Raw genomic sequence first — 18975 nt, 5'->3', positions numbered from 1 at the left:
TAGAATTTCTTCAAGATCCCACAGAGAAGAGTCCGCGTTCAGTAGACTGGAAAAAACAACCTTTATGTTTGTTGTCTGTTAGTATGAAAGACTTTTATTAAAGAAAGATGGAAAAGGGGCATAACATGTAATAAAAGATGTTGTGCTTCAGAGCAGCTCTGCTTATTAACTCTTTCACCTCCAGCGTTTTTGATCACATCACAAAAATGTAATGCCCCCTGGAATATTTTCTTGTATGATGATCTGAACATGCACTATGTGAAAACAAAGAACAGATCATCTGCTTTTAAACAAAACAAAACAAAAACAACTTCATGCATTGTTTGTAATTGTAATCACTGAATGTGGGTAAGTGTCATAAAAAAGCAACACGTCACCTTAGAATTATAAGGTTCTAAGGCACTTTTGAGATATTGAGCTTTTTGCGTTCCATAGACTTCTGTAGATAGAACCATTTTTGTTTTCTAAAAAAAAATACCAAAATGTACACATCTCACAAATGAAACATCACATAATGTAAATAAGTTGACACTAAATAAGAATATGTGAATAACTCAATTTTGACAAAAATGTCAGATAGAACCTTATGATTCGAAGGTGACGAACATTTGAACAAACAGAAAATTGTGTTTTTGTCCAAGATTACATCTGGATCGGATTCAAAACAGTGATCAAAACACTCCCAAAGCTTCACAGTCCTAAACCACTTCCTGAGTCGACATTTTATTTGGTAACATTAGTTAGTTTTGATTAATATGCTGTTTAATGTTTGATGATCACGTTATTTTACATATGCATCTGCTTTAGCACTGTCACAAATGATTATTTTGGTAATCAAGCCTTTTAAAATTACTTAAAATACATGTATAATAGCAATGAGGCAATAAAAATGAGTTCAAATAAAGTGTTAAAACTGTTTAAATACATAAAGTATTATAAACAATAGAACTAATGTACATTATGCATTATAGCAAATGCCTACAGAGGGCGCCAACGGCCTGATGATTGTTTTTACAATTTACCACACAATCTAATCCTTGTTTAATATTGACTAAATAACATTCAATTCAAATGTCCACTTAATCTGTAATATTTGTTCATTTCTTTAGAAATGCTACGGCCACTGTAATTTCTTGAGTATGTGGACATGATCAAAACGTGTAAACTCAAAGTGAGGGTTTAAAGTTTTATTTTGGAATTACGATGAACAGTTTGCATATCGATAAAGGTATTGATATATTCTCCTGTGTTTGTGTATGTTTATGAATTATTTACCTTACAAATATGAGTAAATGCTGCACGTTGCATTCTCAGATGAGTGTTATAATAAACCCAAACTCACAACAGCATGCAAAGATGGAGTTTGTAACACTCCGTTAATGTAAATGATAATAGTTTGTGTGGAGCAGCATTTACGTATGTAACCTACAGTCATGGAAATATTTAAAGCACATATATTTAACCTGAATCGCATATGTGTTGTTAACGTGACATGGCATTTTCACTGTCCCACAAGATAAAAATGAATATAATTAATATTGTCGTTTTTTAAAATGCAGTAAATCATTGAACATTTCTTTGTCCTACATGGACCTGTTGTTATAAAAGCTGCAGTGTAATTTAATTTGTAACATTTTTGAGCCAAATCTCACAGTTGTCCTATGGTGTGACTGTCTCAAGCATGGCATCAATTTTTATAAATTTAAAAGAAAAGCATAAACATGTTAATAAATACTTCCGGCATAATTGCACAAGTGTCTACTTTAGTAAATGGCAATCTTTTTTTCATCCATATATTGCTGAAAGTGTAGGAACTTGATACATTTTGTCTCTGAAAACCATGTCCTCTGGTGTGACACCATATCCTGATTTTAAATCGGCCAGTTGCAGAAAAAAAATGTAATAGTTGAAGGACCCCATTCATGGTCTTGTTACTGAAACCCCTTGTCAAATCCATGACTTGCACAAGGTCAATTTTTGTCTCAGAATTATTCAGAAGCGCTACAAAGGTGTTACGTTTTCTTGTCCTTTAGTGTGACACCCCTAAATTATATATCTTTTATAGAATTTAATGTATGTTAATCTACATAATCATGGCAAATTATGCAAATGTGTATTGCTAACCACTAATGACAGGATAGCTTGGAATAGCAAGGTCATTACTTGACACAAAAAGCTGAAACGTCCTTTGGTGTGACAGAAAATGTCCTCCGGTGTGACGCCTATACTGTCACACCACAGGACAATGTCTCTTTAAAGCATTAAAACTAAGCATTTGAAATAATTAAATAAGATTTGTTTAACTCCTTTTTATTCTTTTTTGATCATTTTCAGTGCTCTTAAATGCAATAATTACATTAGTTAAACTATTTTCTGATTTTTTTTGCAGAACATGTGCTGTTATAAAGTGTCATGAAAATAGTATGAAATGTGATGCTTTGTTTTTGAAGCAGAAAGAACTGAGGGAGAGAAATTAGTGAAAGAAAGAAAGGACATGGAAATATAGACAGAAAATTAACAGAAGGAAGGCACTAGAAGGGAGGAGATGCAGAAAGTAAATAGAATCAAAATGATGCCTTAAAAAGAGCAGTCATATAGTTTAAAAAAATTAATTCACATCTTAATGAATATAGTTTAAATATCAATCATATTTAGCTGTGCCGCACATGCAGCAGAGCGGCTAGAAGAGTTGGAGTAACATACTGATTGACTAAGAGACTGAATTTTGTTAATGAAAATTATTTTGCTTAAAAAGCATGCTGATATTGTTGATATTGTATCAAAATTAAACTTTCCTTCTTATTTGACATGCAATGTCAAATGTAACTTTAATAACTACCATTTCTGTCCTTTGGTGTGACGTAATGTCCTATGGTGTGACACGCATAAAAGAACCACAGATTTGTTTTTATCTCAAAATATCTTAAAATAGGGGAGATAGAAATATCTCTCATCCTAAAATTGTTTAATTTTCAGCAGTTTTGAACAGATGACAGCAAAGTTTGTTCAACAAATCACAGGGAAAAATGATGTTAATTATAATTTCATATTACATAAATAACACTATATGAAAATAATTGTCTAACAATGAAAATATTATTATTATATATTATTAAGAATTTTTTTTTTTTTTTGCTAGGTCACACCATTGGATAAATTTATGGTACAGTTCAGTAAAAATGTAAAAAAACAATGAAAGAATTGACGACGTTAGTGACCCTTTATATTTTCTCAAAGATCAGACTTTACTGAAAGTTCTGTCAGTGGCAGGGAAAGAGTTAATGGCTATTTAACCACCCTTGAGTTCGTTCATGTGACATTATAAAAGGAGATTATTACACAAAATATCTTCAGATACACTCACCAACCTCTTATTAATCGATCTCAGATGCCCTTCTCTTTGTGTAAGATATTTTATGCAAGATGTTTGTTTTAGAGACTGTGTTAAACACTTGCACTGCTTCTGTTATAAAACACAAGTGACCTATTTTACTACTAGTGCTTTACTGTTATAAAAGAACTTAATTAATATGCTAATTTCCTAAGCGCTGATAATTCACGTATCATTAAGAATTAGGCTGTTTCCAGAGATACTGGAATACAGTTCGGCCGCTGTGCCATCCTTATGCGGAGCCCAGATTTGCTCTTCCATCCATAACCATCACTGCTGTTCCTGCCAAGTGCTTTGATGTAAAGCCATGAAGTATCTGATAGAGGGATGCAGCTCTTTTGTTATGTTAACCAGCCTCTGTGTGGCTTTAAACAGACAACAGGACTACACTGAGTGGCCTACATCTTGCTTTAAGCTCTCAGGAATGGCAGTTGCATTTTGCAGTTTGTAGAACAATTGATGTGAGGAGAACATCTGAACCATCTGAAGCATTTTTTTATTAAGTGTGTTTAAGCATGCAGACTGGCCCGACAACAACAACAGTGGTTCAGCCAATGGTGTGAGTTTAGGGTGTGGCTATAAGTTTAATCGACCAATGATAGAAGAGAGAAGTGATCAGGAAACCAGTTTGGTAAAAATCATTATTTTTGCCATTTCTTTACACGTACACTTTCGCTGTGAATGTGCAGTTGATATTTGAACACATCACCGTGACACAGACTGAAGTTCACCTAAGATTAATGCGAAAAAAATCTTAATCTGTATTTTCCAATAAAAAGTCCTGTAAAGTAGGTAAATATACTTGAGAAGCTTACATTAGATTATATTAGGTTGTATTAAATTACTTAAATTGGGATTTCTTATTTGCAAATTGTTTAAAAAAAAATAAATAAATAAATAAATAAATAAATAAACATATAATTTATTTAGTTTGAAAAAAAAAAAATTGCCAGTGGGTAAAATAATAAAATAAAATAAAATAAAAATGCTTCAAAAGAATGGATCTTAATCTGTATTTTCCCATAAAAACATACTGGCATCCTGTAAAAGAAAAAAAAAAAAAAAGATAAATATACTTGAAAAGCATAATCATCAAAGATAATACAGTATTAAATTATTCAGATTAGTTTTTTTTTATTTGTGTTATTGGCAAGTTATTTTATAAAAACAAAACAAAAAAATCATAAAATTGAATTAATTTATTGGGAAAAAACATACTAACATTCTATATATATATATAAAAGCAAATCTTTTTGCTTAAGAAGGACTCAAATTAGTGTTTTTTTTTTTTTTTTTTTAAATTGGCAAATTGTTTTTATAATAAAAATAATAAGCCTTTATTTAGTTTTTTGTAAGAAAAGAAATTGCCAGTGGGTTACATAAATAAATAAATAACAATGACAACAATAATATTAATAATAATAAATACTGCAAAAAAGTATAACATACTAACATCCTGTAAGAAACAAATACAGATAAATATACTTGAGAAGCAAAAGATAATATTAAATTACTCAAATTATTATTTTTTTTTATTGGCAAATTGTTTCTTAAAAAAATAATAAACCTTAATTTAGTTTAGGTTTTTTTTTAAGAAAAAAATGTTTCCCCGCCTTATTGGCAAATTGTTTATTTAAAAAAAAAAATCATAAACCTCCCTTAATCAATTTTGGGGAAAAAAAAAAAAAATTAATCTGTATTTTCCAATGCAAACATATTGACATCCTATAAAAAAGACAAATATACTTGAGAAGCAAAAGATAATATTAAATTATTTTTTTTTTCTATATTTTGTATTAATTCATATTGTATACATATTTCATATACAAAGGCTTTACTATATTTAAAGGCTGTAAGATCCTGAATATCTTATAATTTTAGACATTTTTTTATTGTCCTGGAAAAGAGGACAAAATTACTTAAACCCCTAATTTGCTCTCCTTAGTCATGACTTTGTTAACATTCAAATGTAAAGGCTTAGATTAACAGTCACTGAGCCAAAACTGGGCAGGATGTTAATTATGGATCAGAACGCTTTGGGTTAGTGGGGGTTTAGTGTGGGCTCTGAATGACCTGAGGCCTCGGTAACTGAATGATTGCATACGCTCCTTGTGGACCATGAGCAACCTGCGGTTTGACGTGATATGTGCTCTGTTATGTCGGCTCAAGCTGTCCTCAACATACACACGCAGACGTTTAAAGGCCACTTAAAGTGTACTTTTCCACTCCTTTCCTGTCCAGTGTCCTGAGTGTCATACAGAAGCAATTAAGCACACGTGAAGGTAATGCGTAGACCTTGACGCTGGATTTCAAATGCACACTCATGCATTATAAATGTCTGCCATTAATAATGAATGAGTGTACAGTTGCTTGTAGAGACACACTGTGCACAGCCATTATGCAAATGATTAATGACTTAAAGCAATAGTACAGTGTTTACAACCAAATCTTGCTGAGACCATTCACATCAGTCTGTATGATTCTCAAACACAGCTGTGTTTTGTGTTTTAAAACATATGGTTAAAGTGAACATCGAGGTATATGCAAACACAGAGCATTTATTGCTGCACTACCCATAATGACCTGTGGCTGTTGTTTGCTGAAACCAGAGCACGATGTAGAATACACAGCATGATAGGTAGAGCTGCACCAATGAAACAGATGGCAGAGAGAGGAGTGGCACATGCATCATTCTGGTAGCTCTGTTTGCCTTCATCATTTTGGCTTCAGTATATCATCATGTTATGAGATTGCACAGTGCGAAACGTGAGCAGTCTCTCTTTGGAATTCATAAAACACATATAATCACATTACCTTTCAAAAGTTGGGGGCTTTTAAAAGAAGTCTCTTATGATCAGCAAGGCTGCATTTGCTTGATTAAAAATACAGTAAAAAGGTTCAAATTGTTATAAAAAAAAAAAATAATTAATAATATATTGTAATGCAATTTATTCCTGTGATGGCAATGTTGAACACACATGCATGTATATATTTAAGAAAAAAATATTATGTTTATATATTAAAAATATTTATATATAGCATCAATTATTTGATTATAAATATATACATGTAAATACATGTAAATATTTTTAAAAATATATACTGTATGTGTGTGCATTTATATATGCATAATAAATATACACAGTATAGACACATAAATTACGTAAACAAAACTTTTGGATGTAATTAATTGTGATTAATCATTTAACACCACTAAATTTTAGACATTATTTTTTATATATACTTGACTGTGAAGCAAAAATGTGTTTTCCACATTTTCTTTTCAAGATTCTTTTATAAAGTAAAAAAACTTAAAAACAAACTGTTTCAGTGTTGAAAACAGCTGAGCTGCTTAATATTTTTGTGTAAACCTTTCCTGGATTATTTGATGAGGACAAAATTCAAAAGGATAGCCTTTATTAAAAAAATGTTGTTTTCCACTCAAAACATAATTTAAGCAAGATAAATGTACTTGATAAGCAAAATATATAGGAAATAGCATGATAACAGATACCTTAATATATTTATATTTGTGTTACCCAAGTGTCAAATTGGAATTTTATACATTCATTTTTATTTATACTTTACTGTAAAACAGGACAAAATACAGTAAAAATTGTAAAATTGTACATTTAATTTGTAATTTAACTTTTTTTTTTAATTTTTAATTTATACATTACTGTAAAACAGGACAAAAAACTAAAACAAGACAATATATATATAATTTACTATAAAGCAGGACAAAAAAAAGTAAAAAATGTACAAATATATTTTACAATTTAAGACGGCCCTTTTCCACATTTTTTCAGGATTCTTTCATGAACAGAAAAAAAGAAAAGAAAAGAAATAGAAATCTTCTTTAACATTGTAAATGTTTTTATTCTATTTAATGCAGCCTTTCTGAATAAATCTATAAAAGGCACAATATGTAAGATTTTTTTATTAAAATATCCAAAAATCACTAGAACAGTGTTATATATTTTGCCGACTTGTGTACTTACATTATCCCAAATGCTTTGAATAATGCTTAAATGCTTAACTAGTGTAACGGACCATGTCATATACCCTCGATTTTATGGTTTTATTTTGTAGAAAACATGGAAAGCCCAAAGACACTTTAATGTTATGTATTTTATTAGAACTTTATTAGAACTTTCAACACACTCAAATATATCTAGTATGATAAAACATCGCTGTTTTACCTTACAAACACATGACTGGAAGAAGCGGAAGTGCTCAGCTGTGGCATAATAAAAGCTCTGCTGCTTCTCGAGGCGTATATCGTGATTGTCATTCAGTAGCAATCACTCCAGCGTCCTCGTTTCACTTCCAGGATTTTCAGCTCCACCCTGCTTCATACTACAGTGACCTTAAGTCTTTAATACATTAGCTCATCCGTGGATATGATTTCTTCCCGAGTCCCGACGGATTTCATCGGCTGTGGGGACGAAGACAACAACTCCCATGATTCCACACTCAATCACAGCGTCATTGAACCACACCTTTGTTTCTTTGTTTTGAATATGTGCCCTCTAGCGGCAAAAACCTACATATTGTGCCTTTATTTTCTTTCAAACGAAAAGAAAAGAAAAGAAAAGAAAAACAAAAAAAGAAAAGGAAAACTGACCCCAAACTTTTGAACGAAAGTGTGACTAATATTCCAGTATCAGCCACTGAAAATCGCTCATAGGTGACCCTCAGGATAGTAATAAGATGTCTTTGGTCTTTATTGCACAGGGGCCACCAAAGACATGGGGAAGATGTTAGGTGGAGAGGAGGAGAAGGACCCTGATGCCCAGAAGAAGGAGGAGGAGAGGCAGGAGGCACTCAGACAACAAGAAGAGGAGCGAAAGGCCAAACACGCTCGTATGGAGGCCGAGAGGGAAAAGGTCAGACAGGCCATTCGAGATAAGGTACGTTTTCCACATTTCCGTGCATTTCAGCTCCTAGTGACAGCCGATTAGACTGAGACTAGACGTTTGAGTGAATTGGTAAACATGTGAGCGTTTGCTAATTGCTAATCAATTTCGAACTAAAGCAGGATGAAGCCATTATACCTTGATGACAGGACTTAATGATTAATGCGTGTGTGGGAATAACACATTAAATCAAAATCTCCATTACCCTTTAATGAAATGTCACATTTGCAGGAGGTCTTAATGCCAGCTAATTACAGCTAATTGAACAGCTCATTCTTAAGAGAGGAAAACAGCATTAGCGTTAACCAGAAGTATCAAGTCATTACAGGGTCAACCACGATCCCAAATGGTCACAAGAAGCACCATGAGAACATCAGCACTTTTAGTATGAAACATAGTCTCAGTTTTTTAATGTTGTCAATTTTTTAGGAAATTCAAAGAATTAATAGCATTTTGTGGCTCTTTAATGTGTTGTGATATGATTCTTTAGGTTAAGTCTGTAACGTTCTTTGGTTAAAATTTCTCAATTTTAGTGTAAAAAACACCTTTTTTACCTTGCCAAAATCAGCTCTGCAAAAATCATCCTGTTCTGGTCAAGGTTGCTTTAAATGTTAATGAGCTCTGCTCGCCCCGCCCCTCTCTTCTCTCTGTGGAGTGATGAGCCTGTTTACTTTAGCTGTATTTAGCCACGTTTAGCCGCTAAAACTAGCACATTATTAGGAAAGGCAATCGCAAAGATTCATTAAAAAAACCTTATACTCACTTCTGCTGTAGGTGAAGCTGGATCACGAATGATTCGCACGAACATAGACGCATTTATGTAGATCTGGAGGCGCATTCCCTTCACAAACGAACGTAATCCACTGCATCTTCAGTGGCCTAGATGTCGGGAGTAAAGTCTGAAAATTCAGCTTTGCATCAAAGGAATCAATTTCATTTAAAAATATATTAAAATTGAAATCAGTTATTTTAAATTGTAATAATATTTCACAATATTACTGTTTTTACTGCATTTTTGATCAAATAAATGCATCTTGGGTGTGTATAGATGACTTTTTTAAAAACTAGGGCTGCAAAACAATTAATCACGATTAATTGCATTCATAATAGAAGTTTATGTTTACATGCTATATGTGTATACATATACATGTGTATATATATATAAAAAATATTTTTACGTCTATATATATTTTTTTATCTTGTATCTAATTTATATTATATATAAATAGAAATATTTTTTTATAAATATTTTATTTTTTCTTAATATATATATGTGTGTATTTATATTAAAAAAACATTATGTTATTTAATTATAAAAATATTATTTATATAAAAAATTATATTTTGCATATTGTTGTATCTTTGTAGTTCATGGTATTTAACTTTGTTCTTTAATTTTATTTCCCATAAATGATATACAGTAGAGCTATGAGAAATGGTATCAATACAATAATGAATAGACCTCTTGCCCTGTCCGTCTCCTGTTTAATTATCACTTCATATTTTATGTATGTTTATACAGTATGGACTAAAAAAGAAAGAAGAGAAGGAAGCAGAGGAGAAGGCTGCTATGGAACAAGCATGCGAAGGCTCCTTGACTCGCCCCAAAAAGGCCATCCCGACAGGCTGCGGGGCAGACGACGACGAGGACGAGGAGAGCATTCTAGACACCGTTCTCAAATTCCTGCCAGGACCTCTGCAGGACATGTTTAAAAAGTAACAGACACAAAGCTGTTTCACAAGAAAAGATGGGTGAGGGGGGATTTTTGCCAAACAGGTGAAAGGCTTTTCACTGCCTTGACGGAATTTTATTTGGTCCTTTCTATGGATAGATACACAATTCATAACCCGACAATGTTTGGTCTTTTCACTGCCATTCAGGTTCAAATTGTTTACATTTTCTATAGATCTCTGTGTTTGTTTACTGATCACCAGGGTCTCTGATACTTTGAGAGTTATCTGCCTTAGGTACTCAGCGATCAGCCCCACAATAACAGCACATTGACACTGAGCTCTGGCACTGGGAATATGACGATTACTCAAATTTATTTATTTAAAACAGTGGGGTCAGAGCATTTTAAAGCAGCCGTAATGCTTTCAGTCGTGCATGAGGTCAAAATATGATGAGTTACATCTGCCATCAGTGAGTTTGATGATACGTTGCCATTTGTTAAAATGGGAAATGCTGATATACTGTCTTAGATGTGCCACGTTAGACCACCTGAATGCTCAAATGGTTTGCAGCCTGGCAGTTCTCAATTGTCTGTGATGTATTGTTATTTTTTTTCTCTCTATTTTTGTTAGTGTGAAATAGAACTTGAATTGACCACAAGTAATATTCACATTAGCCTTGCCAGCAAAAAATCAGGAAAAGCTCAGTAAGTGCTAGATTATAATTTTACAAAAACCGGACCAAGTCCTCTTTACAATTAAGAGCTATTCAGGATGATACAAGATCGCAAAAACGTACAGTCAGTCGGGGTTTCACAGCACATTCATCATTTACAAAACAAGCAGATCTGATGTTAGATCACTCACACATGACAATCAGAAATTAACTGGTATCATACAAAAATTAAAACAAATATTTTTATGTTTGTTATTGGTAGATTTCACATCAAAATTTTATTTAAAACATATTAAGCATGGTTCACAAAATATTTGGCATGCTCTGCAATATTAGAATACCTGCCACAGCTGAATATTATGTAAATGTCTGGCCTGACTTTTAATGTGCTTTTTGAAAAAGTAGATCATTGTAACATTAAAAGGCGAAAAAACAAGCCTACATGTATAATAAATTTAGTATTACTGCATAAAGTGCAGGCATGGAATTTTTAGAATTTTCTTTAGAATTCTGAGGAGTTCTGTTTTTTGTTTCTGGCATGACATAAAAATGTAACAAGTAATTGTAACTTTCTATCTCAAAATTCTTTTTTTTTTTTCAAATGTGAGTTTATATCTTACAATTCTGATTTTTCATCTCAGAATTGGAATAAAAAGTCTGAATAATGAGCTATAAACAATTGCAAGAAAAAACTAATATTTTCACAAAATATTTGGGATGTTCCACAATATTAAAATACCTGCCTTAGCTGAATATTATGTAAAGGTCTGACCTGACTTTTAATGTGCTTTTAGAAAAAAAGTAGGTAATTGTAACATTACAAACCAAAAAAAAAGCCTACATGTATAATGAATTTAGTATTATTGCATAAAAAACAGGCATTTTTTACAAGGAAGCTAGTTTGGAATTTTAAAAATATAAATTATCTTACGATGCACGTGACATTTTCTTGCAGTTGCATGTTTATATCTCACAATTCGGACCTTGTTTCTCACAATTCAGAACTGTGAGATGCAAACTCTTATTTCTCATGATTCTGACTTTATTTTAGAATTCTGAGGAGTTCTGTTTTTTGTTTCTGGCACAATTTAAAAATGTAACAAGTAATTGTAACATTTTATTTCAATATTATCTCAATTTTTTTTTCATGCAAATATGAGTTTATATCTTACAATTCTGACTTTTCATCTCAGAACTTGCAATTGCAAGAAAAACAAATTATTTCCACAAAATAAAAATGACCTGGAAATTATGGAAAAGGGCTTCAATATTTTTCTAAAAAGAATTATTAATCAGTGAAAATACATACTAAATTAATACTAAGAATGCATGAGCTTCAATGACAACAGTAAAAAAATACCAAAGAGAGAATAAACTGCAATTATAATCATCTTGCATGTTAAGTTATGGTAACATTTTGAGAAACCATTATATTCATACATCTGATCAACAACAATCACTCCTGCTGTGAAACACAATATATCACAATGATCAGTTATAAAAATACTGCCTGAAATATGAATTTTACTGCTGGCAAAATCTGATGTGGGGTTGCAAATATGATAACTTAAGGCTTTTTTGTTTACTTCAATTATTAATGTCCTTATGTTTTTAAGCATTTAGTAAACACTGCCATTTGATAAACATGTTGGGCACATATTTTTGGGGAGGGATAAATGTTTACATAAGTGTTTATGAAACCTGGGCTAAAGAGGCAGACTTATTTTGTAAAGTAATGCTCAAATGGGTATTGTATTGCATGATGGGAAATATAAACCTATAGATAAGTTTTCATGACAAAAAGTATGAAATCAGTAGTTGTATGTTTTCCAATCAGTCGGATTAAAAATGTGTCCCTTTTTAAAGTCTGTTAGCAAATGATATGCCTACAGGAATGTATCCGTATCCATTAGGCTGGTTGTTCTGTGATCAAAATGCTTTTAAGATTGTAAAGTTTGTTTAAAAAAAAAAAAAAATCTTAGTAACAGAATGACATACTTTAGAATAACACATGCTACTCTCAAGTAGACTTTAATTTTAGCAGTACGCAAGTGCGTTTTTTAAATTGATCTATAAAGAATGAGATTGACTTTTTCATTTTTGTAGTGCTAAAAGGTTTTTCACTAGTCAAAGCCATATTGTTAGACTGCAATAATTAATGAAAAAATAATCATCTTGTAGTCATGCATCTGTAAAAATATGTTCTAAAAATCTATTTAACTCTTCATAGTCTGTGTCAGAAAGTGTATATACTTTTCGTAGAGAGAAAGAGAGTCTTCTAAAAAGATTGCTACTGTAGTACGGTCTACCGTATGTGCTGTATGTTCTCAATGTAAGTGTGTATTTATGTACGTCTGTACCTGTTTGTGCTGTACAATGTTATTTCATGTTGTACCTGTTGATGTGTTTTATGTGCATACAGTCTAATGCAGGCTGTGTCCGCTGTCGTGAAAAGACGGTGGAATCGGGGTATGTGGGAGTCCTAATGTTCATGTATGCATGCAGATGAACTTTGCATTAAATACCAAATCCGAACGTCAGGTTGTACCTGTTTATGTATCGCTGTCCCTGCAACAGAAGCTGCACCCTTTATCCAGGGATTAGTTCCCATCTGTCTAATGGGATGTGATGAATTATCAGGCCGATCATTCAGGTTGTTTGGTTGACAGAACTGAGAGAACATTTCAAAACTGTTGATGCTACTCAGCTAGGGTTATTTCTAGTCATTTATCATTCGCAACTTGATCTTAGATGAAAATGTGATATTATATTAGTTGTACCTCCGATATACCTCTCGGCATAAATTACATTCGTGCATTGTGTCACCACAATGCAGTGGTTCATAACTTCATAAACAGCCTAAAAAGTATTTGGACACTTTTGGTTGTACTTAAATGTCATTAGATATAAGATATCAAGCCAAGTGTCATTTACAAACAGTTGATTCTAGACTTTAAACTTCAGTTCATCACTTCTAATATTGTTTATTTATTTTTTTGGTTTCATGTTATACAATGCACAAAGAAATTCATACATGCTCACCTGTTCAAATACTTTTTGAGATCACGGTATAGTTGGTTGATTCCCCACAGAATCATTTTGACGCTTTAGATGTCAATTCCCACTTTACTGATACTTCTTTCGTTTCATATGTATCGGACATATTTTCATTTTATGTAATTTTTCTATTAAATGAAAATTACATAATAAACTGGGTAAAAGGGCTGACTGTGTTGGTGATTCTGTGATCTTTAAGATGCTGTAGGACTGTAGATGTCTGGCAGTAGAAAAAAAAACATTTATGGATTTGAATTTATTAAAATAATGACATCCACAGCATGTGTTATTGGTTGAACATCCGCTTATTGGAATAATTCACCCAAAAATGAGCATTTTCTAAAAATGTACTCATCTTAAGGCCATCCAAAATGTAGATGAGATTGTTTCTTTATAAGATTTGGAGAGATGTAGCATTATATCACTTGCTCACCAGTGGATCCTCTGCAGTAAATGGGTGCCGTCAGAATGAGAGTTCAAACAGCTGATAAAAACATTACAAGTAATCCACACCACTCCAGTCTATCAATTTATATTTTACGTTCCATTGCATTACATAAAAAAAAAAACCTCTATCAATAATTTTGCCTTCTCCAGTGAAAAAGTGGCAAACATGAGAACAATATGCACAGATTAAACACTGTTTACAAGTGAAAACAGTCCAAAAACTGTTCTAAATAAATATGTGGGTGAATTTTGTTGTGAGAGGACAACAGAAGATGATTTTTTTCACTGGAGAAGTGTTATTTTGGATCATGGACTTAGCTAAAATGCTAAAAGCTAAAATGCTTTAACAATGGATTTGTTTCTCACAAACATGCACCGTTTCACTTCTCAAGTCTTTAACTGATGGACTGGAGTGGTGTGGATTACTTGTGGATCAATGTGATGTTTTTATCAGCTGTTTGGACTCTAATTCTGACGGCACCCATTCACTGCAGAGGATCAGCATTGGTGAACAAGTGATGCTAAATTTCTCAGAATCTGTTCTTATGTATAAACAGACTTATTTACATCTTGAATGGCCTGAGGGTGAGAACATTATCTGCAAACTGTCATTTTTGGGTGAATTATGCATAAATAATAAATATAAAAGTGTACTGACAATTTTGTGATGAATATCATAAATACACAGCTCAGTGAGATTTCACTGATGAATATCTATGAGATTTCAGTGAACTAACAACAGCTAGTTGTTCCTGTTTTAATATACCTAATCAATATATAAATGAGTAATAATGCTCTAAACTAAAAGTGTCTATGTTAAGGGCTATGTTTCACATTTCCACCAAACCATTTGGTTGGGTTGGACCAAACACTTGCATGCTTTATTTCAGGAATGGAGGGAAATAAGTCATTTGATTTCATTCTTTGGCTATGAATGCATGATACCACATAGCACTGTCCATTCCATGTATGTGCATAAATATAAAGACCTTGGATGAATCACTGCAAACATTCAAATAAATAAATAAATTTTTTGAACAACATTGCTCTTCAACGCTGTCAGCTGGGGAACTGTCAACCTGCAGGCCATGACTGGTCTTTTTGTTTCAGCGTAACAAAATATTAATAATTTTGTATATATTAGGTGCATTGGATTTTACCTAGGCCTAATCGGTACATGAAACATACCATTCATGTAGGCTTTGGACATGCATGTTTTCTCATCATGCGTTTGTAACTGAATAACTGAGTACATTTGTTTGTGCTCAGTTAATAATGTGTGGCTGTACGGGATGACAATGAAGGCAGAGGTCTAAACTATTCAACTTGAGCTAGTTTCTGTTGTCAGGGACCTGGATGAATTTGTAATAGTTCATTTCAGTTTAAAGTAGTTTCTTAAACATGTAAAATACTGGTACATATGATGTAGGATAAAACTGATTTTTATCCCGTTTGCTGTGTGTTTGAGGCTTTGGTTTGTAAAACAATCTTAGAATGTTATTTCTTTAAAGAAAAGCAATTACAAACCATATGGAAATGTAATTTTAGTAGAATGATTTACTGTTTACTGCAACTCTGATCATTTGCCATGAACTCTGGATCAGAATAAACAACTACTCTATCAAAATAAACCTCAACCTTTCAGCTTTATCAGGTCAGGTGATCATGTTTATTAAAACTGCAATGGAAAAAAACAAGAGTGTTTTTGTGTTTCATCAAAAAACCCTCTAGAGTTTGTGTTATGAGTACACTGGTGCTGTAATTAGGCAAGTTTTTGTAAGTTTGAGTATGAAAAAGTATAGTTTGGCCACAGTTCATCCTGAGGCACAATACTGGATGTTCAGTGTGTTATTTATAGCTACAAAATTACACTTCCAAGCTGAGTAGGCTTTCATGTTTCAAACTCATATAGTCGATGAGTGTGTAATGCTGCCACCATCAAGCAATACCATTTTTTTTCTTCATCAAAACAGATTTGGAGAAATGTAGCATTGCATCACTTGCTCACCAATGGATCCTCTACAGTGAATGGGTGCCGTCATAATGTGAGTCCAAACAGCTGATAAAAACATCACAGTAATCCACAAGTAGTCCACACCACTCCAGTCCATCAATTAACATCTTGTGAGGCAAGAAGCTGTGTTTGTAACAAACAAATCCATCAAGATGTTTTTACTTACTGCTGCTTTATATTTTAAAAATATATATCCACAATATTGATTTCTTAAGTGGAAAAGTCATCTCATCTAAATCAGGAGAGCAATATGCACAGATCAAACACAATTTACAAGCAATTAAAACAGTTCTAAACAAATACAGTGGATTTTGATGTGAGAGGACCAGAAATAATTCTTATGGACTGTTGCCTAAAGCAACAATTTACAGTTAAAATGTCTTAATGATAGATTTGTTTCTTGCAAAGACACAAGTTTTCACTGCTCAAGATAATTATTGTGTTTTTATCGGCTGTTTGGACTCTCATTCTGACGGCACCCATTCACTGCAGAGGATCCATTGGTGAGCAAGTGATGTAATGCTAAATTACTCCAAATTTGTTCTGATGAAGAAACTCATCTACATCTTTAATGGCCTGAGGGTGAGAAAATATTTTTGCAAATTGTTATTTTTGGGTGAACTATTTCTTTAAAGGAGAAGTCCACTTCCAGAATAATAATTTACAAATAATTTACTCACCCCCTTGTCATCCAAGATGTTCTTGTCTTTCTGTCTTCAGTTGTGAAGAAAGCTTTTCAGGATTTTTCTCCATATAATGGACTTCATTGGGGCCCCGATTTTGAACTTCCAAAATGTAGTTTAAATGCAGCTTCAAATGACTCTAAATTATCCCAGCCGAGGCAGAAGGGTCTTATCTAGCGAAACAATAGGCCATTTTTTTGAAAAATTTGCATACTTTTTAAGCACAAAAGCTTGTGTAGCACAAGCTCTGGGATGCGTGTCCACAATGCTACAAATTAGTAATGGGTCGTTCTTGAATGATTTGTTCGTTTTGAACGAATCTTTAATGTGACTCGGGAAGAACGAGTCATCTCGGGGAGTGATTCGTTCAGTCACGCATGCGCAACATCCTATTAGGTTCTGTACTGGAATTAGTTCACCTGTTTCGAGTCTTCGGGTTTTTTGAGTCGTTCGTTCATCTTATGGGGCTGTCACGTGTTGAACGAACTACTCGAACCCGAAGACTCGAGAGATGAACTAATCAATTCTTTTTCTGGCTCACACTGCATTGGTTGAGCTTATGGGGCTGTCACGTGACAGCAAACCCAAAGCTCAAACCCGAAAACTTGTCAGATAAGAGGTGAGGTGAGCTAATCATAGACTAAAGACCCAGGTAAACAATGAATTCATCTTTTCTGTTTCTTATAGCATTATAGTTTTGTCTTGTTTGTAGTGTGATCAGTGTTTGTGTAAGCAGTAGATGTGTTAGGGAAGTAACACGTAACATTTTAATTATATTTTGCTAAAATGAATGAAATGACTCGAAAAAAAGATTTGTTAATTTTAAAATTCGGTAAAATGATCCGAACTTCCATCAATACTACGAATCACATCTAATTTCATCATCTGTGTACTCCGGCTCAAAAAGGCAGAGTATGGCGAAAAACTCCATCTTATTTTCTCCTACGACTTCAGAATCATCCGACATCGTTGTACCTTTTTGTTTGTAAACAGCGTTTGACTTACTTGCACTTCCTTAGTCTTTACACGTTCGCTTTGTAAACACTGGGTATGTAGTTCCACCTACATTGCACGTGACCTTTTGATGTGATTTAATAGTATGTAGTGTCATGAACGCGCATCCCAGAGCCTGTGCTACACAAGGTTTTGTGCTTAAAAAGTATACAAATTTGTATTTTCTGAAAAAAATGACGATCCTTTCACTAGATAAGACCCTTCTTCCTCGGCTGGGATTGTTTAGAGCCCTTTGAAGCTGCATTTAAACTACATTTTGGAAGTTCAAAATCGGGGCACCAATCAAGTCCATTATATGGAGAAAAATCCTGAAATGTTTTCCTCAAAAACCATAATTTCTTTACGACTGAAGACAGAAAGACATGAACATCTTGGATGACAAGGGGGTGAGTAAATTATTTGTGAATTGTTGTTCTGGAAGTGGACTTGCAAAGTGGTCTCCTTTAAGTGGAAGTGGTCTCCTTTAAGACTCAACTGCCTTTCCATATGTACACAAATTATTTTTCATTGCATAAATCTATGTCTATCACATGTGATTATGATAAAGTTGAAAGGCTTTAAAAAAAGTTTACTGACAAGCATTCAGCCGTTTGAGGTTTTGATCCAGGGTTAAGCGTGTGGAGAATGTACATAGAGAATGATTTTCTTATTGCATGTAATACAACATCTGTCAAACCAAATCACTGTAAATCTATTACATTAATGAACCTAAATGACATAAAGTACCATTTTTTGAAATGGCAAATAAAATGCTTTATAAAAAGATTTAAATGTTGATGTTTCTGTGAATTTAAATGAAGGTTAGCAGAGTGTCAGCGAATGGACGTCTCATATCTTTGCCTTCAAACTCTAGTTTTGACAGTAAAGCTCCCACTGATTTCCTAAAATGTATTAGGCAAGGTTAAGACTGAATTTCATGAGCAAATGCTGACGTTGGACTTGCTCACCGAAGCCCACTCACGTTTATATATATCGTGCTCCTATGAGACTGTAAGGATCTGATGATGACAGCTTTTGCGTTTGTTACTTCATGTGCTTGTCCTACTTCTCAAACTTTCTTTGAGCAATTTTCTGCCATAAAAGCCTATGATACTTAGCAAAAA

At 33.1% G+C, this 18975-nt stretch overlaps 1 protein-coding gene across 4 annotated transcripts in view; it reads left to right on the top strand.

The window, feature by feature from the left end:
* The window catches only part of cplx2b (complexin 2b), a 37239-nt gene extending 18602 nt beyond the window's left edge, over positions 1-18637 (top strand). For all 4 annotated transcript variants that reach the window (XM_051127923.1, XM_051127924.1, XM_051127926.1 and 1 more), the window contains exons 3-4: positions 8129-8304; positions 9833-18637. In XM_051127923.1, coding sequence (XP_050983880.1) covers positions 8129-8304; positions 9833-10030 — 374 coding nt within the window. In that variant the 3' untranslated portion in view covers positions 10031-18637. The remainder of the gene's footprint in view (positions 1-8128; positions 8305-9832) is intronic.
* Positions 18638-18975: the final 338 nt, after the last annotated feature.

The sequence above is a fragment of the Labeo rohita genome, chromosome 14, assembly GCF_022985175.1.
Source record: "Labeo rohita strain BAU-BD-2019 chromosome 14, IGBB_LRoh.1.0, whole genome shotgun sequence".
Taxonomy (NCBI): Eukaryota; Metazoa; Chordata; class Actinopteri; order Cypriniformes; family Cyprinidae; genus Labeo; species Labeo rohita.
This window is presented reverse-complemented; position numbering and strand designations above follow the sequence as displayed.